This window comes from Tachysurus fulvidraco, chromosome 6, assembly GCF_022655615.1.
Source record: "Tachysurus fulvidraco isolate hzauxx_2018 chromosome 6, HZAU_PFXX_2.0, whole genome shotgun sequence".
In the NCBI taxonomy this organism is placed as follows: domain Eukaryota; kingdom Metazoa; phylum Chordata; class Actinopteri; order Siluriformes; family Bagridae; genus Tachysurus; species Tachysurus fulvidraco.
This window is the reverse complement of record NC_062523.1, coordinates 15306834-15334406: the sequence shown is the minus strand read 5'-3', so window position 1 is coordinate 15334406 and position 27573 is coordinate 15306834. Positions and strand designations below refer to the sequence as shown.

The 27573-nt window shown below is 36.4% G+C and overlaps 1 protein-coding gene across 2 annotated transcripts; it reads right to left on the bottom strand.

The window, feature by feature from the left end:
* Positions 1 to 87: 87 nt before the first annotated feature.
* Positions 88 to 17012, bottom strand: itga6a (integrin, alpha 6a). Of its 2 annotated transcripts, XM_027164839.2 has the most exons (26): positions 16726 to 17011; positions 12486 to 12613; positions 12038 to 12117; positions 11570 to 11831; positions 10956 to 11087; positions 10091 to 10304; positions 7824 to 8017; positions 7224 to 7318; positions 6864 to 6991; positions 6688 to 6777; positions 6482 to 6543; positions 6101 to 6270; positions 5135 to 5278; positions 4599 to 4714; positions 4307 to 4466; positions 4076 to 4159; positions 3890 to 3969; positions 3699 to 3776; positions 3458 to 3560; positions 3148 to 3324; positions 2792 to 2893; positions 2602 to 2712; positions 2406 to 2504; positions 2131 to 2256; positions 1778 to 1899; positions 1215 to 1352 (listed from the first exon to the last, which is right to left on the bottom strand). In XM_027164839.2, the coding sequence occupies exons 1-25, from the start codon at positions 16917 to 16919 to the stop codon at positions 1792 to 1794; spliced, it is 3237 nt and encodes a 1078-aa protein (XP_027020640.1). In that variant the 5' UTR covers positions 16920 to 17011; the 3' UTR covers positions 1215 to 1352; positions 1778 to 1791. The 2 variants fall into 2 exon arrangements, with proteins under 2 accessions (XP_027020639.1, XP_027020640.1); XM_027164838.2 differs by lacking the exon at positions 1778 to 1899 and having other exon boundaries at positions 88 to 1352; positions 16726 to 17012.
* Between the last annotated feature and the right edge of the window lie 10561 nt (positions 17013 to 27573).

Genomic DNA, 27573 nt, shown 5'->3' with positions numbered 1-27573 from the left:
GTAATTTTGGATGTTTTTTTTTATTTTAAATATGTACAATCTCTTTTTTTAGAATAATCCTGAAGATGTCAAAACCTCAACCCGACATACAAAAAAAAGTTTTTATTATATTTTCCACTGTAGTACACATTCAATTACAGTGCAAGGCTTAGAAAAAAAAATACACTCAGGTTTCACTTTTTATACTATTTATACCTAAATTTCATGGACCTTCAGTCCTCCGTGAGTCAACGAGAAAGATGTAATCCATCTAATTAGCATTAGTGTGTACATATATTTCTGAACACTTTGTGTAATCATGTATATGTATGCAGGCTACAGGAAGTGAATTTGAATCTGTACTATAGATTAGAACGAAAAAACTGTTTAAAAATCCTACGTCGTTTTTTAATCTTTATTTAACAAATTAAGCATCTTATTCTTTTACATATTTTGAATTCAGCTTAATGTTCCAGTGAGTCTGATTTACTTCTACACAATACTGATTAAACAATCTGTTCAATGAACATACATAATAAAGTCCCTGCTCTGAAACTCATAGAAGTCAATAGACAGTGTATTCTTGCATAAGTACTTTTGCACTTATTTTATATCTTCTCTTCTTGGTCCCAATATTCAGTTTACCTGTGCAGTTACTAACGACATCTGCACAAGTGTTTCTGACCTAATATCTACTTAACAGTAAAACTCACATATAGTATATACAAAAATATGAGCAATGAGTCCCAAAATATTAAGCCCTGCCATACAGTGTGCTAGATTGCTTTCATGCATTGTGCACATCAGGTTTTGTTATCCTTATAATTTGCTTGACTTCACATTTTTTTTAGAAAGAACCTGGAGAACCTTTGGCTAATTAAATAATACAGAAAATAAATAAGCACTATGCAAGTACATTTCAATATGTACAGGTTTAAAATCAGTTACAGTAGTCCAGTAATCATCCAGAATTGTACAAATAGGCAGGTCCCAATACAAATATCAAAGAAAACATATCCCTAAATTAAACTTATCAATTGCTCGTTATTTTAAGACTTGCCACCATTGTTGCGTTACAAACCAGTGCATGAAAGGAGTGTTTCTTTATTGTAACAACACAGACTGTGCAAAGTCCTGAATGCGGGCTCTGTTTTATTTAGTGGACTCCAGAAGGTCCTATAGTCTCTCACATAAGTGAGGCAAAAGTCTCAGGAGTAACTTTCATTCTCACTCCATATAGTCATCCACTGCTTCTTCTCAAATGGGTCAAACATGATGCTTTCATCTGTAAAGTGTCGCGTCTCCTTACGGATCCTCACAGCATGGTACTTAGGAATGCTGTCATCATACTTGGAACGTTTGAAAAATCCACACTGATAGACAATGCAAAGAAAAAGACACAGTTTGAAATGTCAGTATAATGTTAGTGATTTTTCAGAGGTTTGAAGTTTTGAATCGAGTTTCTAGAGTGAGCGATATTGAAAGAGCATGCTTGACAAGTGTATAGTGTATAGAGTAGGACATCCAGCAAGTGAAACCGTAATGAAGGAATGACAGACAAGTTAGACTGCTGCGGAGAGAGGAAATGCAACAAGGCAGTGAGTGGAAGGCAGAAAGAAATAATTATTACAGAATACAAACTTCACACAACATTGAAAAGTGAGGCAACTCTGTTCATAAGAAAGCACTTTGCTCTTTCTTTTCTCTTTTGACAAGCCAAAAGCTGCGTTAGTGATTAAAATGTTAAAGCTGTATGCCACATCACACTGGGACACCATGGTGACCTTGTGTATTTTACCCAGGTGAAGGCCTCTAGGCCTCAGTTGAGAGCTTGTCTGTGTCTGAGGGCTGAGCATGGATCTCAGCTTTGTGATACGCTGCGTCATATTGGTCTTTTTGGGCACGCTTGAAGAAACCACACTACAGAGGGAGCAAGGTGAGTGATCACTGAAAGTAACTGATGGTAAAGCTTGTGTTTTTTGACAGAACACTTGTTATACATTTAAACCTGATTTCTTTAAAAACGAATAATTTAATTTGAATATGGTTGTTGACCAAATGATTAATTTCTGGAAATAGTTGACCTGGATTTGGATCAAAAACAAGATAGATTTTTAAAAAATTGCAGACTGTTCAGTTTTATAGGCTTACCTTCCAGAGTAGAAGCACTAGCAGAGCAAGCATCAGTATTCCTGCTAATACAGCCACCAGAATTATCCACCACGGCACTCCACCATAGTGAGCCACTGTATTTTCTGGGAAGATCGTCAATCTCACCTTTCAGAGCATAGAAAATCAAACATTACTCATGATGCAAACTTTATGATACATTACAATATGTCATGAAGCATTTTCTAATGGTTATTATAATTGGAAGGGGTCTTAAGCCGGTCTAACATGCATCCTATGAACATTGGCCAGCATACCTGTGTCTCAGGATTCTTCAGCACAATGTTCTTTGCAGAAACATCAAGACTGATTGAGGCTTTTACTATCAAGTCAAGATAATTATATGAGGCATAATCCTGTTGTAGAAAAAAACAGGGAATTTTACTGTTTTATTTGCAAAGTACACAAATGTATCTTTTGTATTGAAATTATTATAAATGCTATTTTACTTACTTCAAGGAAAGTCGTATTCCAAAGGCGAGACCTCAGTACAATGTGAGCACTACTGTCCAATCCCTGTAGAGGGCACTTGATGTCCACACATTTGGCATCCCCAGCACATGACTTAGAAAATGTACAATTATATACAATTAGCAATCTTTACACAAGAAGAAAGGAGAAAGAAGAAGAAGAATTCATTTACCAGGGTTTTGTGTTTCCTTTTATCTGTAAAAAGAGATGTTTTAGTCTCTTCAGATATCCTGCTTGGCTCTGTGTGACGCCTCCTTCTGGAAAAAGTGGATCCCTGAACAAGACAATGCTCAGTATAAAGTATACAGTAAGATACAGGGAAACTATAGCTTTATGTGATAGAGTATACTTATAGAATATTATAAAAAAACATGTCCAGTATATGATCATACTAATAAATAGAGGATTAGTGCAGCTTTGTTTATTAATCATGTGAAGCAGGACCTAAATACAAATGACTTCCACTTAATAAAACTGTTACATGTGGGAAATGTATAAGCATATAGAAGAATAGTGAGGATGAAATACTTCAATTAGGCCATTTGGGTTGATCTCATTTTCTGGTGAACAGCTGATCTTCTCAAGCCCTTTCGAAGTGATCTTCACCAGGTACAGAAGCCATTTCCCCACAGCACTTTCTTTAGGCCACTGGATATTAATGGAGGCTGTGCCATAAGACTTCAGTGGCTTGCCTAAATTCATTACCTGCAGCCCAAACATTCCATTTTTCATGGTCATTTTTATATTTTGCCATTAGATTTTGTATTGTTTCCTTTGAGTAAATGAGTATAGGCATTGCCATTTATTATTAGATTATCAGATCAAATGGCATATTTACCCTAAATTCATATTCAATCAAACTTCCAACTTCTTCCTCTGAATTCATGGCGCTCTCTCCTCTAACATTCCCTCCAAAATACACCTGTGAGGGCTTGGCAACCCTAATTCATCACAAATAATTCATTATAAAATGCAATAAGTGTATAATAACATAACAAAATACAGAAGGTAAAAGTCTTTAATTTATATTAAGAAGACAGTTAGTATGTCAGGCTGAAGAGGTGATGATGAAACATTACCCTTGCACTGAAAGCAGAAGTTCGATTACAACTTTAGCTTTAGCCCTCACTTTCTCTAAACCACCCTGCAAACTCGTTCTGTTAGAAAAAATAATAATAATAAAGAATTAGAAACTAACAGAAAAATAAATTAATTGGTTTTTTTTTTGTTTGGTTGGTTTTTTTGGGGTTTTTTGCAGGAACCAACTTACGTCTCTAGCTGGAGCTCAACCACAACCTCGGTGGTTTGGAGGGAGATCCTTGCAGTGCTCAGGATAATGTAAAAAGTGATCTAAACATAAGTAGCATATTTTTCAGTAAAAGTACAGGATGAAGGAAACTATGTTTGAGTTGCAACTCATTGCATCACTTGCAACACCTTGAGTATAAAATCCTACCTCAGAATCTCTTTTGAATGGGTTTCCCAGTTCACAGTCTACTTGTGAACCATTCTGGTTGGCTGCACAGATCACATGCTTGTCCTAATGAAAGTAAAAATGTGAGTTAATGTCTCACACTTTAATGATTTCATTTTGTTGTTCTGATTTTATTCTAGATATTATAGATATGAACAGCTTTACAAAACCAAAAGGCTTTACTGAACGAAGCCTTGTGTCTTTGCTACTCACTGTAGTTTTCTGAGACCTGAATCCAGAGTATGAAAGCGAATCACCAAACCATCCCATTAGTTTGGCTTCATGAGCATCATCTCCATTCCTATTCTTCACTGATATCTCCAGAGCAATGTCCTTTTGGTCACTCAGAGACACCACAGAAATACCATTCTGCCTGTTCCAAAAAACAAAATATGCATGAAACCCTGAAATAACTCACAGGCATACAGCGAGATGTAGACTGAAGCACATAAACCACGTACATGAAGACTGTATGTGGTTAATTTCCACTTACTGTGACACTTACATAGGTAATGGAGGAAATATGTCCTGGTTGGATTCTCTGTAACAGAATCTGTATTGGAGCTGCAGGTTACTCTGGCATATGTTGTCAGATCCACACCCCTCTTTTAGGAAGTTCACCTGAGACATGAAAAAGAGGTGCTATGATTAGACACTCTTTCAAATGTGTCATATTAATCATGTTGTGAGTGAGTAAATACAACTAAACTATTTATAAGGTATCATAACAAATTCCTTTATTATAAGCTCACTTCTTGTTTTCTCCCTCATGTATAATCTCTTTGTGATGAGTTTATTTAAGCTGCTTGTTATTATCACATAAAACGCGGAATTTATCATACACTGCATCTTTTACTAAGATAAGCTGTTGTTACTGTTTTTGTAGGATATGTTTATGCAAGTAAATATTTGTATAAGTACAGTCTGTTTTATTTTTTATAGCTTTATTCTGTTTCTTTACTTCTGTGAAACTGCTTTGAGACAATGTGAATTATTAACATGGCTATGCAAATTAAACTGAATTGAATTGAATTACAGTACCTCAGTGCTGGTCTTGCTTGGTATTTTGGAGTCCATCACAGGCACCAACTCTGGTAGTGTGCTTGGACTTTTCCCTCTCCTAGCGCTCCCAATGGCACAGGACATCTCGATGGGGATAGCTCTCAGCTTGTCTTTGATGTTCTCCTTAGAACGATGATAAGATGATTTCAACATTCATCGAATCATGAAGCTTGCACATTTTATTTTTGCTTTCATCAAATCAGTCACAAGTTAGACTTCAATACTTAATATTAAACTGGAAGTGCTTTAAGAGCAACATAAGCATCATTGTTCTGAGGAAATACATACACTCAAAAGTGTTGTGCTGATGGACTAAAGATTATTTTTTGTCAAAACAATTTCTTTTAAAGGTCTTTACACCTGCTGAATGCTCAGTTATGACTGCTCACATGCTGTTGTTTCATTTCCTGTAACCGCAGCTCTGACAATAGTGCACACATCGCGGTTTCTATGTGCATGTTTTAATATGTTGTGGTTTCCATAGTAACAACTTACACAGCAACTCATATTATAAACTCTCCTTATAAACAGACCTCAAAATCATGTCACAATTGATATGTTTTCTGAAAGGAGTTGTTTATTTGTTATTTTGCCACCGTTGCTGTAATTGCTGCGTAAGATGGATAAAACACTTTGGGATATAGTGTTGGCATATAGTCCACTTTGGGGAGGTAACAACATTGGACCGGGCCACATCACAGCATTCCCTTTGATGATTATTTTCCTAAAATGTCCAGTCCTCTTACTCTCTTATTTAATGATGACTATTTGTGATGGTCTGAGACCGGAAAACATACCTGATAATCCAGATTTTACAAAATAATAGAAACAAGAATATGAGTTACTGTAAATATACTAGAAAATATGCACCTTGTTTAGAAAAGCATGCTTAATATAACTGTGTTTGAATTTTTATGGGTCTCGTTGATCATATGCAGCAAGTACCTGCAGTCGGAGTTGGACTTTGAGACAATTTTTCTTGTTCTGCCCTTTCAGCTCTAAAGTGCCTGTAGACTGGAAGTCTTGATCCGTTGGCTTTTTATCCAGGAACGACACTCTAGAGTGCAAACCCTGCTTTCTGCGTTGTGATTCTGTCTCAAGCATGTACGAAATGGCTGCATGGACAAACAGATAACATTTGTGCTTTAGTGTTGCATTAGCTCATGATGCACTTTAGGAATCCATGAAATTGAGACATTCAAACAATAAACTCAAATAAAATCAATAAACATTTGCAGTTAGTAAGGAATGGTGAATGTATTAGGTGAGGATTCAAAAGGATTTAAAAGCAACTGCATTGGAACTATAAGCAGAAGTCTGACTTACTCAGTTTGGGGCTGTAAGTCACAGGATTTGCTTTATAGGTAAAGCAGACTTCAACATTTAAACTGTAAATAACAAATTCCATAAATACTCGTTACAAAGGAAGTGAACAGTAACAGTATTTTTTATTAATATGGAATAAGTAAAATGTTATGATTTGTATTATGCACACTTATAATTTAACAACAAGTAACAGCTAAGTATCTCACCAAATACTGTTTCCACACGTTTTCTTTGTCAGGTCAATTTCCTTTGGTGTAACCTTGATTTCCTTCTTTACATTGATGACAGGTCTGGCCCTTAATTTAATCGAATTTGATTCAGTTTCAGTTTTGCTTGTGAGAAGAAGTCAATGAGTGATTATTTGTGAAGAATATATTCATACCTGTATACAAACACTGCATCAGACAGAGATCCTACAGCAAGATCTGGGTAGGAATTGTAGTCCAAGTCCATGTTCCCAGCCAATGAATAGCCAAACATGTGCATACCATGAGGTTTACCTTCCAGAATCTGTTATAAGTACAAAAGTGCAGTATTAAAGCTATATTTACACGTCATTACAAAAATTTTCAAAATTGCTCAAGATTGTCCATCTCTCTGTTTTTTAATCATAGTAATGATGTGTCACTCTCTCGGATGTTATCCATTATGAATGCTCATACAAAGCAGAATAGAGAGAGGCAGCAGAATCAGAGGGCAGAGATCCAGAGAAGAAAAACAAAAGAGGAAAATAACTCTTTACCTGAGCTGGTTTGGTGTTTATGCCAGAAGCTGATCCATGATAGACATACACTCTGCCAGAACCTGCATCTGCATAAGGAGCACCAACTGCAATATCTGGCAGAGACAAGGGCCAATTAGTGATGGCAGAAAAAAGAGTCACAATATCCGCATTTAATATAAACTTGCTCACAAACGTACTACAGAACCAACAAAACATAACACATACTGTAATACATAATGACATAATGCAGGAGCATAAATGTAAGTAACATATGTATTTTGGGGACATATAGCCAATGTCTTACTTGCTTCTATTATAATAATTAAATTTTTATGTGATGCACCAGTCAGTTTTAATATGCATTAATATAAACCTGTGATTTGAAGCAAGCACCATTGTCAGAACTGCGCTGTTTTGTTTTAGATAATGGGTCCACACCATCCAACTAATCAGTTACCATACACAAAATGAGCATACACATAAAACATTCTAAAAAACTTTCTTGTTTTCTTAAAATCAAATCTCTCACATTTTGCATTACGCACGTAAATGTGGCCATATTATTCATGATACTCATGAACATCACCCCAATATATCAAGAGTATGAAATGCTCCCACCTTCATAGGAATCCAGATTAATGTCACCAATATTCTCCACCGCCAGTCCAAACATTGAGTCTTTAGTTCCATTGAGACGGGTGGGGACGACGGAGCTCCACTTTCCGGCCTTGTTGAGGTAGACATACACTGCTCCTCCTACCTCACCATCTCTCTGGAAGAACTGAGGAGCTCCCACTACAATGTCCTGCCATCTGGAGTAATACACACACACACACACAATCTCATATGAATGTACTAGTGCAACCTGTCATGTCTATGGCAGCTTTTTATTTAACAGTATGTAGTCTATTTAAATTGAATCTTGGTTTGTTTGCTTCTTGGTACACTTTGTTTGCGCAGGTGTGAACAAAGTAATCACAATCACGTGAAGAGAAAAACAAGCCATCTCAGGACACTACTAAGCAAACGTGGTTTATTTCAATGAGCATGTGATTCAATGCAGCTTGAGGATGTGATCATATCATTGAAACATTTGGAAGTTAATGTTTCCATATTCCCTCCTTAATAGTTTGATTATTGCTTCCTGGTTCACTGAAAACTGGCTTTGTATGATTTCTTGCCTGATTTTGATGTCTCCTACCAAAATCACACATCATGAGGTAGTTTTAGATAATGCACATGAAGTGATACCAATTTACTGTCACTGTCCATCACCAAAAATGTTTTTATTACACTCTACCTGTGAGTAGCTCTGTGTTAATTGTCTAAAATGTACTGAAAGAAGGAAGGCATAGGATTCATGGATCCTATGGATGGATGGCAAAATATAGGATTTAAGGGTGCTTTCACATCTGCCTTGTTTAGTTCAGTTGAATCGTACCAGAGTTCGATTGCTCATTTGGTGCGGTTCGTTTGGGCAGGTGAGAATGCAGCAATCGAACTCTGGTGCGCACCAAAAGCGGAATTGTCTGATTTCAACATCATTGTTATGACACCAAGTTTCTTTTCTTTGTTCACCCAGGGCCTTCTTGAGAAGTACCTCATACCCAATGCTTCCTTGAAGAGGTGGTCTCTATGCTTTCAAACGAACTCTGGAGCGGTTCGTTTGTGGTGAGAACACGATCCGAGATCAAACACACCTAACTGCAAAAAGTATTGCGCAGTTTTCTCTTTATTTAGCTCAGACGACAGGGGGTTTCATAGGTCTGTGGAGCAGTGCCGGGTTAAGGTGAAAAAACTCCGCCAGCAGTACATCCAAGTGCGGGATGCACTTAATAAAACAGGCAGCTCGGATAACGACAAAGACAGACAAGTTCCCCTGGTACGATGACCTGGACAAAATACTTGGGACCACAGTGCTGTATACAAGCGATGTAGTAGATTACAACCACGAGCATAACTGCAGCGCGCAGTCGTCTCTCCATGGTGTGTGCTGTATTTTCCTCTTTTTGTTTACTTCCGGAGTTTCGTTGGAATTTCCCGCACGTTTATTCTGACCAATCGAGAAGCAGTTTAGGAAATACGCTCAAAGACATGTAGCCAATGAGTGATGTGGATGTTATCACATGACTGCATTTTGGTTCGTTTCAACTGGTGCGGAACAGAACGATCAGTGTGGTGTGAAAAGGAACCAAAACTGCTAAAAAGCTACAATGTATCATTTATTTGCTTTTGGTCCGGACCGAATGAACCGAACTATAGATGTGAAAGCACCCTAACTTAAAAATGTTTTGTTAAATTGTAGCAGCAGGAACAATCTCTCTTTAACAACTATAAACAACTCCAAACTCGATTTCTTTTTCTTTCCCTTCTTTCACTAGACATAACATCACTCCAAAGACAGGTTCCTGTTTAGACAAGCCCTTTTACTACACAATCCTGATGACGCTGATTGAACATGTAACATGTGCAATGCTGATGTAACAAGAAGATGCTAATTTCCTTTAATCAATGGTTATGTCATTAGAGGCTCCTTATTGTATAATCTGACATGGAGAACAAGTTTGCTTCATTAAATGCTTTATTCTGGACAGACTCATGGTGAATTCAGAATCATGGGAACACTAGCTGTGAGGTGTGGGTTCACCCTGGATGCAAAACTCTACCTAGAGAGTAACTCCAGTTCGGGATTGAATTGTAGACCCTGTTAGGGGGTATCTGCTGCACCACTGATCCACCCATGAAAAAACTCTGGAGGCCAAATAGAAAACAACCCAAAGACAGAAGAGAAAGTGACAAATTCTTTTTTAGCTATTTGTGTCTTGGTCTTATTGCATTATGTTACTGTCTTGAAAGCATAAGACGATTCTAGCTGAGCGCCTTACCCGTCTCCATTGAGATCCACAACTGCAACGTCATATCCAAATGAAGAGGCAAGTCCTGGTCCTTCTAGCACATACTCAGGCGACAGCATTGTGGACACTTCTCCCTCCTTCCTCAGCAGCACCACTGCTCCACTGTGATTGGCTCTTGGAGCTCCAGACACCACAATCAGTTTGCCCTTCTCAGTAATGTTGTGGCCAGAATCCAGAGAGAAACCTTGGGAGAGAAATTCCAGATATTTTTAAGAACGTCTACAGTACATCTTGTTCTTTTTGATAATATACACATTACATAGACATAAATAAGTGGTGGCCTGATGATTTAATTGCTTCTTAAAATAAATCTTTATATAGTATAATGAATAAGAGTGAAATGGTGTGCAAAAGAGACAACATAAAAAGATTATTTCAGGCCATAAAAGTAGTTTATTGCAATTGCTATTTATTAATCTACTGTTTGCAATATCAGAAAATTAATAACTGCAATAGTCACAAATGCAATGATAATGCGTAAGATTTCACCTGAAGTGGGTGATTACACTCTGTTCACAGGAACAATTTTGAATGTGATGAATTAATTGTAACATTTAAAAAGTTGCAGGATTTGATTTTTGTGGGTGAACAAAAAATCCAGAATAAAATATTTTTATAGCAACTTAAATCATTAACTCAAAATAGCCATTTAATTTGGAAAATGAGTTAATGTTATACATGTTATTTGTGAGAAATAAAAATATTAAATATTATATTAAATGTATTCAAATCCTTTGTAGATTTTAAGAACTTAATGAACAATACATACATGATAAAAGACACAAATATACTGTACAAAGACAAGTAATGCTCAGCAAGTACCATTCAAACCCACCTAAGTAACTGTTAGCAGGTACAGGCACCAGCTCTGGATCCAAACGGCTTTCATCCCCAACCTCATATGGGCCGTCATCATAAAAGCCCATTTCCAGGAGAGTGTTGTTTTTCTGCTCCACTCGTACAATTCCTGTGAGTATGAAATGGACATGAGAGGAAACGAGTTCAAAGCTGGAAGGTATAGCTAAATAAACCCAAAACCTCTGCTCCAAGAAAATGAAGATGAACCCAATCACTGAAGAATACATTATGGATATTCTTGTCTCACATATGCTCATGCTATAAAATGTGCTGAGAAATATTAGCACTTACATTCTGAATTGTTTAACTAAAATAATAATACATTTATACTAAAACTGTTTAAGAGTGTATGACAGAAGACTATTATGGTTTTCTGGTTGTGAACACAACAGAATATGCAGGCAACCCATCTGGAGTAAATTCTCCCACGTTGTGCCCAGTGTCATGATCCCTCAGGAAAGAAACTGAAAAGTGTCACTATGTTGTTCACTTACAAACTGCTCCATGAGAACAGAACCCAAGATGGAAGATCTAACAATTCATAAAATCTTCATTTTAAACCATGCTAACTCAGTCAATAAACATCTATACCTTTCCAGTTATAAGCTCCTGGTGCTCCAAAGATGACGTAATGATAGTCATTGGTGAACGTTGCAGCCAGACCTTGCTGACAGGCACCAAACCTCTCGTGACCCCTGGCACGACCTTCACAGAATTTCCAGTTGCCACCATCTTCATCTGACTGGCCATCAATGCTGAAATCCTGACTGAGTACATAGCAGCGGCCAGTAATATCCCGAGACTCCTGTGGTGTGTTCACAAATAGACGTCGCTGGTACCGGTGAGCACAGGTCTGCCAAAGAAATGGAGAAGACAACCAACTTATACCTTCTACAAATATATAATTTGCATATGCTTTATTCACATTACATCTAGCAGATGCCCTTATCCATGCCATATCCTATGGTGGATGTAGGAATTGAACTCACAACCTTCCAATTGGTACCACAGTAGGAACTAGATAAAATTTTATATTCTTATTGTGACAGTGAGGCTTACCACAATCTTTCCTCCTGGTCCCTGACTCTGCACAGTGACCCCCATCCACTGATTCTCTTTACTCTCCACACGAAGATCAGCTAACAACGTAATAATAAAAACACAATTTTACCAAATTACTCAAAACAATGCAATGCTTAAGTTGCTATACTTTGTGGACAGTATGAGTGTGTTTGTCCTATTTCATCTAGTAGTTAGTAAGATGATAAAATGAATATGCAGTACAATTACAAGCGGTAGAAAAAGTACAATTTTACTCAATTGTCATTATACACAGAAACTTAAATATTTCACAAATAAATGTAATAGAATGTCATTTAAAATTTCACATCAGCTTCCTTATGTATCAATTTAATAACCTTTTTTATGTAACAGCTTGTATTTGTAATTTAAGGGCCACCATCATATTTTTTGCGAAAATGTGTCAATCCAAAATTTCACCACTAACCATCATTGTCGAACTCAATCCGATTGCAGTCATCCATTTGAGTGGTGATGTCACAGCTGTACAAACCCCCAGTGATGTTCGCACCCTGATTGGATAAAGCTTTAGCCCTGGGAGCTCCAATAAGAAGTCTATAAAAATGCATATAAGATATTAAATACAAGCTTAATTGCATTGTGATATTTACTAATATGTACGGAAAGCATATAGGTTAATGCTACATAAAGTAATAGACAATAGATTCTATATCTTCCAAATTTACTTTTCGTGCAAAGTGCCACTCTGCCTCAAGATTACTATCAGAACAGTGATCCATATTCAAACACTTTCCAATATTTGAATTAGAAAACGCAAGAGGTTATTGTGTGATGATAAGGATGGATGACAAATTATACCAGCTGCCTGTCTCCTGCCCCCTTCAAGCAGATGGGCTGGGTTAATTATTTATGTACTCCCCAGTCATCACACTGGGATAAAAAAGACACAGCACACAAATAAACAATGCTCATTTGATCATATATTTCCTCTGTTTTCCCTAGTTTCTCTTCCTCTGTATGCTCTAACTTCCTTGTACAAAGAAAGAACAGATCAGACACACACTTCTTCACACTTTCAAAAAGCATCTGTTCATGCAAGCAGGCAAGAATATACGGTGTGCTTTAATTGCATAAACTCTTCGAAAAATGGCTCACATCAACAAGCTCAGCTTGTAAGTCAGGCAGAGTGACACTATTTTACCAGTGACCCTCTAGTGTGTTGGCCCACAGTTTAAATTAACACATAACTCATTATAATTACAGAGTGACTTATTCTACCAAAACCTTTCCCGTAATGCCACTGGCAAGACAGACTTTCATAAAATCACTGCATGTAGCAAGCAGAATAGGGACCAAGCAACAAGAGTGAACGTGCCTGTAGGCTCACTTTTTCCAGGCAATGTCTCTGTAGACTAAAGCACAAAATGAATACATAAGGAAATGAGAAGTGTGGAAATAAAGCAAGTGTTCAAAATGAACCCAGAGTTTGAAAGAGCTACTGTTAAAAGATATTTTACAGAAGATGTTTGTGGTAAACTCTCATATTGGTGAAAAGGGATAATAAGTCAATAAGAAGTCAAAGTCTGCTTTATATATCCTGGTTTATAATATGTATGTATATGTGTGTTTATACACACACACACACACACATATACACACACGTTTTATTTCAGCTTACTTCTGTTTATTTCCATCTGTTAATTTCCAGGAGAAAAAGGAAGCTGTTGGTTTGCCAAAAGAGAGCATGTACTACTCCAACTCTTAGAAACACTTGTTGAATTTAACATGTCACTGAGGGACAACATTGGCATTTACTCGGCATTTACTCGCAAACTTAGGTCTACCAAATATCTCAACACGCTGGAAACAGGCTAGTCATTATAGTGGAGAGAAATCTCCTCTTTTTATCAGTGAACTCAGAGCCCCCTAATCTGCTTTTGCGGCATGTGTTCATTCAGATGAGTGGGCAGCTAAGCTGTGAGAACCACAGAATGCTACACAGGATCGTTACTGGCCCAGTCATCCTTAAGCATGAATGAGGGACTTCATGCTAATCAAAGGATTATCGTTATTGTCCAACATTTTACGTACAGACTCATTACTGGACAGTCCATAGACCCATACTTCCTTATTCTAGGAATCTCTCTCAATCATATTTTTTATAAGCTAAGAATTATAAAATACTTCCAATGTGAATGTAGAGTTTTATTAGACAAGCAAATCACAACCTTACACCCAAACACACCCAGATATTTATGGCCACATGAGCTTTGCAGAGAAGTTAATATTCCATACAAACATGTTTTTAAAAATATATAAGACCTGAAACCTGAGACCTGAAAGACAGGAATTCACCCAAGCATACTGCTCATTTATAATCATTAATTCCTTAGCTTTAGTAACTTGTTATACAGTTTAAGTAGAGAGCCTTTTATAACTTAGTAATGCATACTGGAATCTCCAACCACCATAACATGCTGAAACAAATGTCACTGTAATGCTGTTTGAAATGGTATAATTCTAATGCAATGATTTAATGCAGTATCAAGAATAACTGCTAGAAAACATACATTAGATTGACATAGTCATGTTGTAACAGCTTGGCTATATCATCCACAGCTGTGTCCTCATTTTTTTTGAGGGGGTCCCCAACAATGTCAGAGCAAATTCTTAACTTTGGCTACAAAATTGTTAATATACATTAGTGCTGAACTATTAAGTGAATAGATAGAAACAAATATTGATGAAACGTGTTGAATTGTGTGTGTCTTGTGTTTGGGCTTCTTACACTGCATAGAGCTGTTTTCTTACAGGCAGATGGACTACAGCAGCTGGTTGAGCTATATCACTTTCCCCAAATACAATTTGGTAATAACTCTACCAATGTTTTTTACTATAAGCACAAGTTCATTGCATTCATTAGACAACATTCATTCTCCATTTCTGTGCAGACAAAAAGGCAAAAATATAACAGCTGTCTCAGTGAGCTCAAGCCACAGAGTTCTTAGTGAAATGAATGAATGCTACATTTATAGTTCACTATACTGTCACAGAAAGTTTACTGACACTTAAAATCTTTAATTTTAACAGAATTGTAACAGAAGCTGCTTTTGGTCAAGCTTGTTAAGTTTTTAAAGACTCCTTTATCACAGTAAACACTCTACTGTTCAACAGTAAACAGCTGCAGTCAAGAATGCCAATACAAAAAAATAACAGCAGCTGTTCAGGCTTGCAAGTTTTAAAAGAATCATCCAAATCACATTAAAGGTATATTACAAAGCAAATATGTGACCATGTAAAAGACCGTTCATCTGAGAAGGTACCATACAACAATACACAACACTGACATGTATTATTAAGAGCTAATTATGTCACAGTTAACATAAAAAGCTTGCTTCTGGCTATTTATTGATCCTGTTACATTGGCAAAGGTGTTGGTGGAACATTAGCACAGTCTGAGTATAATGTCTATTTCCTGAGTTCACTCGTAACAAAGTCCAACCTGAAGTACATGTGACAAGACAAAAAAGGCTAAATGTTCAGTTTTTATCATGTAGCTAGCTGTGTAAAAAAAGAAGAAAACGGGCAATTGAACAGAAGTAGCTGTAAAATCTGTCCCACATTCTGAATGGGCCCCAGAGATACAGTTACAGCATGCTTGTTCACACAATGTACTGATCCTCTAAAGCCTGTGCATTCCACTCCACCGGACTGCATATTTTACTCCTACATAAAGTACCAACCCAAACTTTATGCCCTGCACATCTACAGTAATAGACAGAGAACCAAGTTCTTAATTAATGCTTAATTTCAAGACTCCATAAAACCAATAAATATAATGAACTCTTCTTGAAAGACGACCATGATTCCATGTTCAGTGTGACCTGTTGTTCAGTCAAAGCCAATCAGTTCAGTTATTAAAAGTATACATTATTTGACCAGATCATTACAATTCAGATTAGTGGATTATCATTTAACTTACAAAACATAACTATTTTATTTAAAAGTGACATGATAATAATAATACAGTCTTTCTTAAACACACACACAGTTCCATGATAAGACTCAGTGACTTTCTAAAGTTCAAAGGTTATAGTTAAAGTGTTAATGTATACAAGTCTGTGTTTGTCTATTTACCTAAATCCCACCCAAATGCAATATGGTCTTGTTGGCCCTCTGTCATTTCACATTTGTGTACCAACTCTCACCAACTCAGTAATCAGACCACCATGCAGTCTAGATGCACCACATCCAGAAATCAGAACCAACACCAGAGCCTAAACATGTAAAAGTTAATGATGTTAATGAAGTGTTCAAATGTACTTTGTGAAGTTGCGCCAGAAAAAGATGGGATATCACTGGCTAAATCTGACTAAAGACAATAAAAGACAATAAATCTGTGTCATATTTCCCATAACACATTTGTTAGCCTGATCATCTCTAGCAACTTATGACATGATTTGTCAAAATTTCATTGCACTTTACCAAAAACCTTCAGGCTGTTCCTACAGGAACGCAGTACATTTCCACAACTTCTTGAAAAAGTCAGGCTTGAACACAGTTTAGAAAGCGAGAGCAACGCAGGTGCATTGATGGCGCGCACTACAGGGATCAACAGTGTGTCCATCGCCTCTTACTTATATGGATAAAAAACTTATTTATACACAATGCTTTAAGCTTAATGAATGACTATCACCACTACTCACATTCTCTTATCTACTGGTTGGAGCTGCCGGTGCAGTGCAAGAGAGAATCCAAAGAGGCTACTGGGATCCCCGTTCTTCCTCAACACGTTTTTTGTGTCCAAGTTAAATGCGCATGCACCGGTCCATAATAGCAACAGGAGAAATTTCCGCACATTGATAGAAATCCCCAGTCCAGAAATCTCCATGGTATTCATACTGTATGTACGTATGAGTAGGGAATGGTGTGCGCTCTTTTCCCGTGGAGCGCACTGAGCTTTATGCTCCGCTTCTATACTGACTAGTTTAGTGAGAAAGCTCCTCCTCAGGCTCAGGCTTGGACCCCATCCCCCATCTCTTTATTCAAGCAAAACTCTGTACACCTCCCTGAGCTCAGCCTATCAAGCTGAATTAACACATATACTACTGAATTAACCCGATATGTCTAGTTGGACTTTCAAAAGCAATATAAGATTCAAATGCATTTTTTCTATTTTAGTTAATTTCAGTAACCATTTTTCTTGTATGAAAAAAAAATAGTGCAAATGTGTTCAGCTCACGTCTTTATGTGAAATTTCAACTTAAAAATTTAACTGGACATTATATTTTGTTAATTCATATCACATAATATGCTCAGTCACAAAATCTAAAAAGAATATGCCTAGATATACTCTTACCACCTTTAGTTCTGTCTCTCCTGCTTAGACATTTAGGGCAATATCAGCATTAACTTGGGTCACAGATGGCAGGCAGTCAACTGTGAAGCTAATCAACTAGACACATAAACCTCAAAACCCGCACACAAAGTGCCCTGCAAGCATATATGGACTCTGGCCACCTGCTTTAAGTCCCACCACTTCACTTTAAACAACTTAAAACTGTGGGCTATCTAAAACTGGACAACAGTGAAGTTACATTTTAATTGGAACAAAGTCGAGGTGAAATAAATTATATTGGTATATCTGTGAAGTATTGACCCATGTACTTTTATACATGATGCCCTTTCATCACATATAACATTACAGTAATTATTTCCACATTATAGATATAATAAATAGTTAATTCCTTGTAAAATATAAGAAACCATCATTGATCAATACTTCATTAAAACCTTTATAGATCTAGCATCACCTGTTAGGGGCCAACAAAGCCTAGTGATGCAAAGTTTATGATGCATTGCCAAATAACTCATGAATCAAAATAACATGATTTTTTTTATTTATATATTGCAAATAAGCTAGAAATTCATAGACGCAGTACATAGGCTGTAAGGAAACATATAATTAAAAACATGCAACTTGTGCGCTATGAATTCTTCTAATAATAGAAATGTAGTTAATGTATAAAGAATCCAGTATAACACAATATAAATACTGTTTGTGGAGGTTACTGCAGTGTTCTTCAACAGTGAAAATATGGCATAACATGTGAGACTTTATTGTCATGTATTTCAGAGATGAGAGAGAGGTCTTTGAAACTATAGAATGTTGGGTGCATGACTGCTTGAACTTCCTTTGCTGCCCACGCTCTTGTAATAAGTGCAACAGTCAATGACAGTGTTATATGCACACTGCTGACTCAATATGTGGGCACAGACATGAGAAAAAAAGGAAATGACTAGGTAGGATAAGAGGTTAGACCTACTGTGCCTATCAAGTAAAGAATATAATACACTGTAATTGGAATCGTAGTATGTATTTGTATTTGAAAGAAAGGTGCATACATTTAAATGGCTAAAATTCAAGTGGTGATTTTTTTAGGTTATAGCTAGATTCATTAAGGCTTCATTTTTTTTCAGTTTGTTCCTCTTGGGAAACTTTAAAGGATCAATATAGAATCCTATAAGATTGTTTTGCTGTCAGATAATGTCCTAAGTAGATCACTTTTAGGAACCCCAAAGAAGCCTTTAATATCCATAGAATCCCTGAATGTAGGCCCTTTTTATTAATGCTAAAATGGTAAGACACATTTGTGTGGCCTTCACTGAGCCCTGCAGCTTCCATACTAGCAGAGTGACAGGCATTACGCTTTACAATTACCACAAAGAGCCATTATGTCATTGTGATGGCCATAGCTAAGGCATTTACATGTCTGTAGATAGAAGAAGACAGATGTTTGTTGGGTACAGAGTCTCTAGGTTACTGAATAACAAAAGGTGACAGTGACTGACAAAATGCACACATGATATTTTACTTCTGACAGTAGGGGGCTTTGCAGACAATAAAGATACCAACAATCAATAGCTGTCATGCTGTTAGAATTATTGATATTTCTTGGAATAGTTCTTCTAATGTTTTTGTTGTAATTCTGAAGCTAGAGTACATGGCAGGCTATTCAGCTAAATCACATACACCTTTAAAAGTTATGGTAGAGGAGAAACTCTTAAAGTTTCTGACAGTACATAAGCTGTATTAACTCTAATGTTTTCTGTCATAACCTAATTTTTATTTGATTCTATAGGCCCTCTTTTATTGATCATAGTCAAGGGACATTTTTCTAGCAAACAAAAACAATCTCTATCATACATATGATGTAGATGTGCTCGCCACTTACCAATAGCAAAACCAGATACTGGGTGGCCATGTAATATGAGATATTAGAGAGACCACTCAAATTCTTTTTAAAAGGAAGTTCTTTAAAAAAATAAAGAGAGAGAGAGAGAGAGAGAGAGAGAGAGAGAGAGAGAGAGAGAGAGAGAGAGAGAGAGAGAGAGAGAGAGAGAGAGAGAGAGAGAGATTACAAAAAGACCACATCAGGTGAAGCTTCATATGTTTTGAGCTTTGTTTTACTCATTGAAGCATCTATTCATTCTGTTTAACTCCAGTAGACTGCACAAAATATTAAGAAATTGTAGGACATTTTGTTTGTTATTGCCCCATTTAAATAGACATTAAAATCATAGGAGTAAATCATACAATATGTTGTACACCCTAATTTTAAGTGTATGAAATGTTTCATATGAGTATCCTTATTTAGATGAAAGTTGATATATAAAAAAAATAACAAAAAAATGTAATTAATGTGTCCACTAGCAGAGCACAATCATATACAGTACACTATAAAGATCGTATAGACTACATACACTAAAGCCACCCAGGCTAAGATTTTGAAAACCTAGTTTAAATATTAATGAGCACAATATTCTACTGGCTAACCATCCACACTGTGGTGTCATAGTACCCATGAAGTGTTTTTATGACCTCTATGTCAATGTCATACTTATAACCAAAAAGGGGTCTCCAATCAGGGACAAGTGAAAATCACTGAAATGCTTCCATCATGTCTGCTCTTGGTTGCTGCAGTAATATATAATGCCTGGAAATCCTGGACTCTAAACCCCTCATGTTTTGCATGAGTGGCTGCATAAAAAGTGCTGTTTAAACCACACCAAGTAGCACATCTGTCTGTGTTGTGACAGCACAGGCTCTTTTGTACAACACGAAGCATTGTAAATCTAGCCAGCCCTGCCTTCACAAAAGCCCTGCTTCTTTTTTTATGAGTGAGAGAGGGGGGAGAACTGCCCTGTGAACAATGAGGATGTCAGGCCACTTGGACACCAGTGCATGCTTTCTGACTGAGCTCCTGAACACCATGTTAGCGAAGATGCTAACATGGTGTAGTTATACCTTTAGTAGTATTCAACAGTATTAGGTTTTTCTAATAATACAAAATAATTATTTGTTGAAGTAGACATTGCTTTTAGTTATGCATTTTATTAATTTTTAATGTAGTAAATACATTTTTTGTCTAACGAGTAGGTAATGTAGCGGCAAAATGAGCAAACAAACATAAGAAATTAGAGACCTACCACATCACAACATTTTCCCTGGAAAGGAATAAATAAATAAATAAATCATTTAAAGAAATAATATTTTGATTATCAATTCTATATATTTGATATAGAAATATACAATATATTACATATAGTATTATTTTGCAGATCCTAATTCATGTAATCTTCTAACGTACCTCTGGCACAAAACCGACCATGTTTCCCCAAAATTATTACAGAAAATGTTTTTAAAAATGCTTCTTTCTTGATGTACTTATTATCATTGCTAACATTTCTAAGCAGGTTTACATATTATATTACACTATATGATGTAAACTGTAGTAAGGCGCTGCATATAAACATGAACTCCACTCAGCTGAATCTACACATGGGGTATTCACATGGAGGTCAACAAACATTAAATTTATGTCTGTTTCATTTGTTCTGCTCTCCCAGTGTCTGTTTGTTTGACTAGAGTTGTGGGATTACCAACAAGTTTGTGAGCAGGATGTGGTAACTAAGGTGGTAAATAGCCCAGAAATTAATAGTCACTTTGGCTACTTTTGGCTAAATAGTCTAGTTGTCAATCACTGCCTAATTAAATTGTAAAAAAGATACACAATTACTTGAATTTTAAACAAAACTGATTGAACCATTTCAAAACATAACAAAACATTGCTTCCAGTTCATTTCTACACAAAAGTAAACAAAGCATTTTAGATTGCTATGTGAGCGACAGAGGTGGATTTATGGAGCTCTGTGCTGCATGAGTACTTCTGTATAAATGTGAATCTTTAGGGCAGCAGGGGAACAGCACGCCTCAGCAGGGCAGTTCACAGCTGATTACTAACACAATAGAAGTAATATCCTTCACTTTCTCTACCTCCACCTCCCCCACATACTCTCCCTACACACTGAATAGACCGAAGTGCCAGTGAAACACATCATTAAAACATGGATAACTGAGGTATTTTTGAGAAACCAGACATACCTTAACACTGCACTGTTAACACGTGTTTTCAGATGAAGCTATTGTTTAGTATCATATCACTAGATATGATTTGTTGTTATGAGCAGTCATGATTCGCATACTGTATTACAAACTGTAGGAAAATTGTTTTTTTTTTTTTACTGGCAAAACATATAAAGTGCTAAGTTAACCTGTCTTGCTTTGATCGATTGAGTCAATAAAGCAGAGTAACAGAAGTTTTTTGGTTTTTTTACATTTATGGCAATTTGGCAGATGATCTTATCTCATTCTTCATGTAAGAGCTTTGTTAAATTGCCCAGCAGTGGCAACTTGCTGGACTTGGGATTGAACTCACAACCTTCCAATTGGTAGTCAACACCTTAATTTTTTTTTTTCTCAGTCTTCAACATCGCAGCCAAAAACACAGAAAAACACATGGACATTTCACATAAGCTTTATAAACAAAATATTCATATTCCATACTAAATAATTGTAATTCCCACTTTATATATGAGTTTTTGACTGATACAAACAGACATTATTGAATTATATTCATAGTCCATTCTAATGTACCATTTTCTTATGTCAATTTTAAAAAATAATATGATTTCTTTTATTTGAATGTTTGAAGCCTCGTTCTGTGTCATATGTTTACAATTCACTAAACCTCCTGCAGTCAAAAGATATAATAGGTATAAATGGTATAAATTGTAAAAAGGTATCCAAGGTAGAAAACATATAAAATTCCAAAATGTTGAAATATTACAGAAAGGTGCAAATTAAAATGATACTATAGTAAAATATTTTATCAGTGCTGCACTTTACCCTTGGCTTAGTGTATCATCAAAGCCCATTTCTGCTGAGAAAGCAGAATAATAAAAAGCTTAGCTCAATAGCTAAAGTAATGTCATGATCCCTGCCAGCTATACATTACATATAATTTCTCTTTCATATATTGAAATTCTCTGTTACTAAAGGGCCAGGTCTTATGTGGTCGAAAATGGTGTTATAAGTGATTTATATATCACAGTGAATCCTGCAGATCCATTAGTGAAATATAATTTTCCCTGGTGAAATATTGGCAGTTAAAGTACAGTACCTTGTATTCATGGGTCTAGCTCTGATTGACCCAGGTACAGTTCAGACACAGTTCAGCTCAGAAGTTCAGAAGTTCTGGAGAACAGTAGATTAAATCTGATGCCAGCATGATGGCAAACCAGTGCCCATAAAATAAAAAAAACTCTCCCAATTTTTCCCTCACCTGGAATATATATAAAACATAATGTGTAAAAAGAGACCACGTGTAAGTAGTTACACTAACAGACAATTGCACATAGGTAATATTGCACATTTTTAAAAATTTCTGTTATTGCACATATTTAAAATACTTTGTTACTTTGGTATTGTTTATTGATGCAGTTAAAACAGTAATAACAGTGTGTATTATGGTGGCTGGTTCACTGGGAGCAACTTTGATTGTAAAGTCTAATAGCAGCAGGGAGAAAAGAAAGTCTGTATCGCTCCTTCAGACACTTATTGTAGGATGTAACAGTCTGTTACTGAAGGAGCTGCTCAGAGCTGAAACCGTTTCATACAGGGGTGAGAGTCGTTCTCCAGCAATGATGATAGTTTTGCTACCATACACCTTTCTCCCACCTCCTGTACAGTGTCTAGAGTCTGAGTCTGAATCTCCAGGACTGAGCTGGCCTTCCTGATCAGCTGTTCCTTTCTTTTCTTTCTGCAATAGAGATGCTGCTGCACCAGCATACCACATCATAGAATATGGCTGAGGCCACCACAGAGTAAAAAAAGGTCTTCAGTAGCTCTCCCTGCACTCCAAAGACCTTTGTCTCCTCAGCAGAAAGAGATATATATTATATTCCAGGTGAGAGAAAAATTGGGAGAATTTTTTATTTTATTTTATGGATTTATATATATATATATATATATATATACATATATATATATATATATATATATATATATATATATATATATATATATATATATATATATATTCATATAAGTATATGTTAGTTATTTTATGAGTATTAATGTAAATTAAATGCTATTTTGTGAGTATTATTTGCTCTTTTTCAGCCTTTCAGGTATCTATCAAAGCTGTCACAGCAAGTTAAATAGTCCATGACACTGTTACAGCAAAGTGTTGACAATATGGCAGGTGTGTAAACACTGATGTCCAATTGTCTGAGGACCGCATTTTGTAAACATGAGTTTTAGTTGATATTTCAATGCTATGTGATGCTTCCTCTCAGTCATGTCAGATGTGGTCCTAAGAAATCTAACTGTAGTGGGAAGTATAGAGAAAGAATAACTAAATAAAAATGAAATGAAGTAATTTAGCTCAATCTAAAGATAGCCTTGAGTTAGGGGTAGATATTTGCAGTAGATTATCAGGATGGTCTGGTCCCTTGCAGTGTTTCATGACATGCATTGAATACATGTGTAAAACAGCCTACAATCAGCAACTGCTTTTACACACTTTTGCACTATGTGGAAACTCATTTTCACACATATCTCAATAGCAGATGTTGATGAATGTCTAGTCTGCTTAAAACATGCCAAAGTGTTAGACAGTTAGTCTTGCAGCTATAAGCTTAACTAAAGCTTAAGCTATAAGCTTTCTTTTTTCAGTGCAATTTTTGTGTTAGTCAAATATGTTTGTTGAGAGAGAGAGAGAGAGAGAGAGAGAGAGAGAGAGAGAGAGAGAGAGAGAGAGAGAGAGAGAGAGAGAGAGAGAGAGAGAGAGAGAGAGAGAGAGAGAGAGAATAATAGACAAGGTCAATTTTCTTTGTTATTATGTTATTATGGCTACAGAAAATACATGGCATTAGTTACAGTAAAAAATTTTCTTCTTAGATTCTGCAAGAAGTGCATGTGAGTTCAGTAACATCATGAAGTATAACAATGAATTATGCATAGACATTTGAATGAAAAATCAATTTTTCAGAATGAGGTTATGCCATTTGGATGATATCCCAGTGTTTATGATACCAACCTTTCAAACTTTAGAGCCATCAGAAATAGGTTTCTTTAATGCTTCCTCTTCATCTTCGTGCTTTTAGTTCCCTCCTGTGATTAGAGTAGAAGCCATTGGACATACTTTAATTTTAATATTTGTCTTTTTGGCTGTAATAACATTAAGCCTGTTCTGAAAATACATTAAACTATAGTGCAGTGCTTTCACATATGTCCATCATGATCACCTCATCAATTTTCTTAAGTATATATTGCATAGTATTAGACCTAAAGATGGTCAGAATGTGCATAGTCTGTTGTCGGGTGATTATAAATTTGCAGATGTGAGAACACCTGCTGCCTGATGTCAAGATGGTGCTAACAGAGTTCTACAGATGTGGCTCCCCTCACCCTCTGGACCTGACTGATTCACCCTGATCCTATGATTCTACACTTATGATTCACATTTGACTCACTTTCTGCTCTTGTGAATGGTCCTACTTCGATACCCATGGGATTTACACTTCCCAAAAAATAACAAAAAAAAAAAACAGTTGCCCAAGACTCCAAAATGTTTATCATGGGTGGACGAGAACTTGGATTTAGTTTCTTGAAATGTAGTGTTTTAAAAGCCAACTCCAGCTGTCACTCAGTAGAGGATGCTTTTTGAATTAGGTTCTTCACAAGGTTTCTTCCTTGTGTTGTCTAGGGGTGGGGCCGAATGTTGTCTCTGTGGCAGTCACTATGCAGATTAATCTGAAATCAATTGACAGAAATCAACTGAATGTGTCATGGTTCTGTATACTAAGATCTCAGATCACCTTCTGAGAATATTGTGTTGTTTTTAGTAAAAAAAAAAAAAAAAGGTATAAGCACATCTAAGCATTATAAGCATTATAGTTATACTGCTTGTTGGGGGGTGGGGGTGGGGGTGGTAGCCTAGTGGTTATGGTATTGGGCTACCAATCGGAAGGTTGTGATTTCTATTCCAGGTCCACCAAACTGCTGCTGTTAGGCCCCTGAGCAAGGCCCTGAACTCTCAGTTGTATAAAAAAATGAGATAATAGGATAAAGGTGTCTGCCAAAGGCTGTAAATGAAATGTTTGACTCCATGATCATCCCATCACACAGCAAAGCCTTCACACATTTTATTCATATGTAGACTAAACAAAAACAATTTATATTATTACTTCTAGACAGAATGGAATATATATTTTTAGAGGGGCATGGTGGCTTAGTGGGTAGCACGTTCGCCTCACACCTCCAGGGTCGGGGTTCGATTCCCGCCTCCGCCTTGTGTGTGTGGAGTTTGCATGTTCTCCCCGTGCCTCGGGGGTTTCCTCCGGGTACTCCGGTTTCCTCCCCCAGTCCAAAGACATGCATGGTAGGTTAATTGGCATCTCTGGAAAATTGTCCGTAGTGTGTGAATGCGTGAGTGAATGCGAGTGTGTGTGTGCCCTGCGATGGGTTGGCACTCCGTCCAGGGTGTATCCTGCCTTGATGCCCGATGACGCCTGAGATAGGCACAGGCTCCCCGTGACCCGAGAAGTTCGGATAAAGCGGTAGAAAATGAATGAATGAATGAATGAATATATTTTTACAGATTAGGATATTTGAAAAAGGCAGACAGGTTGCCACTAAATGAAACAATGCAGCATATGTGGTTGAATCTGACAGCTGTACTTTCGGAAAGCAGCTGAAAATTTGATGATCAGCATAGCTGAATGGCGGCACATACTGAGTCAGTGGTATTTCATGCCATCTTGCCAATAATGGTAGACTACATTGCTACTGTATACAAAAAGGAATGTTCTATCAAAACACCTTATCAGTAGCAAAACGCTGAAGGATTTTTACCAAATTCCCTCTACAACTTTTAGTGTTCTGTAACCTTGAGTCTTGCCATGATAAGCTTCTGCACTCCCCTCCATGATCAGAGCAGTGAGTTACAGATGAGTGAAGGCTAATTATTGTCAGACTGAGAACAGAAGCCAGAAAAGACGACAGAAGCAAATAAACCCCATTTATCCAGTAGTTTTTACAGTTTTATACAGTTAGAGATACAGGAAGTTTTAGCAGCAAGCTTCTTGTAAAGTATGAATACTTACTTCCAGCCTTATTTGTTTAGCTAAAGACCAATTATAATAGCAAGACAGCTGGCCAAAAGTTCATGATATGTAGCTACTGACCCCTATTGGTGTGCTACTTTTACGCACCATCTTTTTGAATCATATACTTATGCAACACCTTAAATTGTAATAAATGCATAACTAGAAGGTAGAAAAATCAAGCATTCTTTGCATCTTGTTACATTACTGCTGTTTGAATGTGGTTCTGAATTTTTCACGTTCAGTCTGCCAAACCAAATTATTCATGAAACATGTAAAATTCTCTTCAGTCTCTTCCTCACACATGCATTTTGAAGAATATCCCAAAATGATTTCCCAAGTCATCTTCAATAATCTGTCACAGTCTTATTCTACCTCAGACACATCTTTTTGCCTCTGTCAGACAATGTTTGCCCTGTCAACACAGATGTTAGTATAAGAAATACAGCTGTACACCTATCATTCCTGACCTTGGCAGATATATTATGCACTAAAAATATCAGGTTTCTACTGAAAGCATTAGATACATGTTTTAAAATGTATTATTCATTTATTTGAGTGATCTATGCTTTGCATTATAATAGTGCAGCATTAAGTAAGAAATAAAACCTGATGGGAAATAATAATAATAATAATAATAATAATAATAATAATAATAATAATAATAATAATAATAATAATAATAATAATAATAATAATAATATTCAATCATGCATCAATCAAAGCTTTAAGCTGTCTTTCCAGAAGATTCCCTGTGGCAGAAAATGTACTGACATGAACAAGGGCACTGACACACTAAATGTCTTCTATAAACAGCTCCTTATTAAAAGCATCAGTAAAAGAACTGTACTTTTTTGTTGTTGTTAATTAGCACATTTAATTTTTGATTGTGTCTTTGATTTACATTTCTAGCATTTAGCAGAAACCCTTATTCAGAGTGACTTACAATTTATTTAAATTTATACAACTGAGCAATTGAGGGTTAAGGGCCTTGCTCAGGGGCCCAGCAGTGGCAGCTTAATGGACCTGGGATTTGAACTCAT

Excerpts from the sequence above, each read along its gene's own strand:
- itga6a (XM_027164838.2), bottom strand. The coding sequence starts at position 16,919 with ATGAATACCATGGAGATTTCTGGACTGGGGATTTCTATCAATGTGCGG. Across the intron at positions 6,778-6,863 it reads GATGCAGTGTTTGTATACAG|GGCCAGACCTGTCATCAATG; the intron begins GTATGAATATAT and ends GATTAAATTAAG. Across the intron at positions 1,353-2,130 it reads TAGTGCTTCTACTCTGGAAG|TGTGGATTTTTCAAACGTTC; the intron begins GTAAGCCTATAA and ends ATTGTCTATCAG.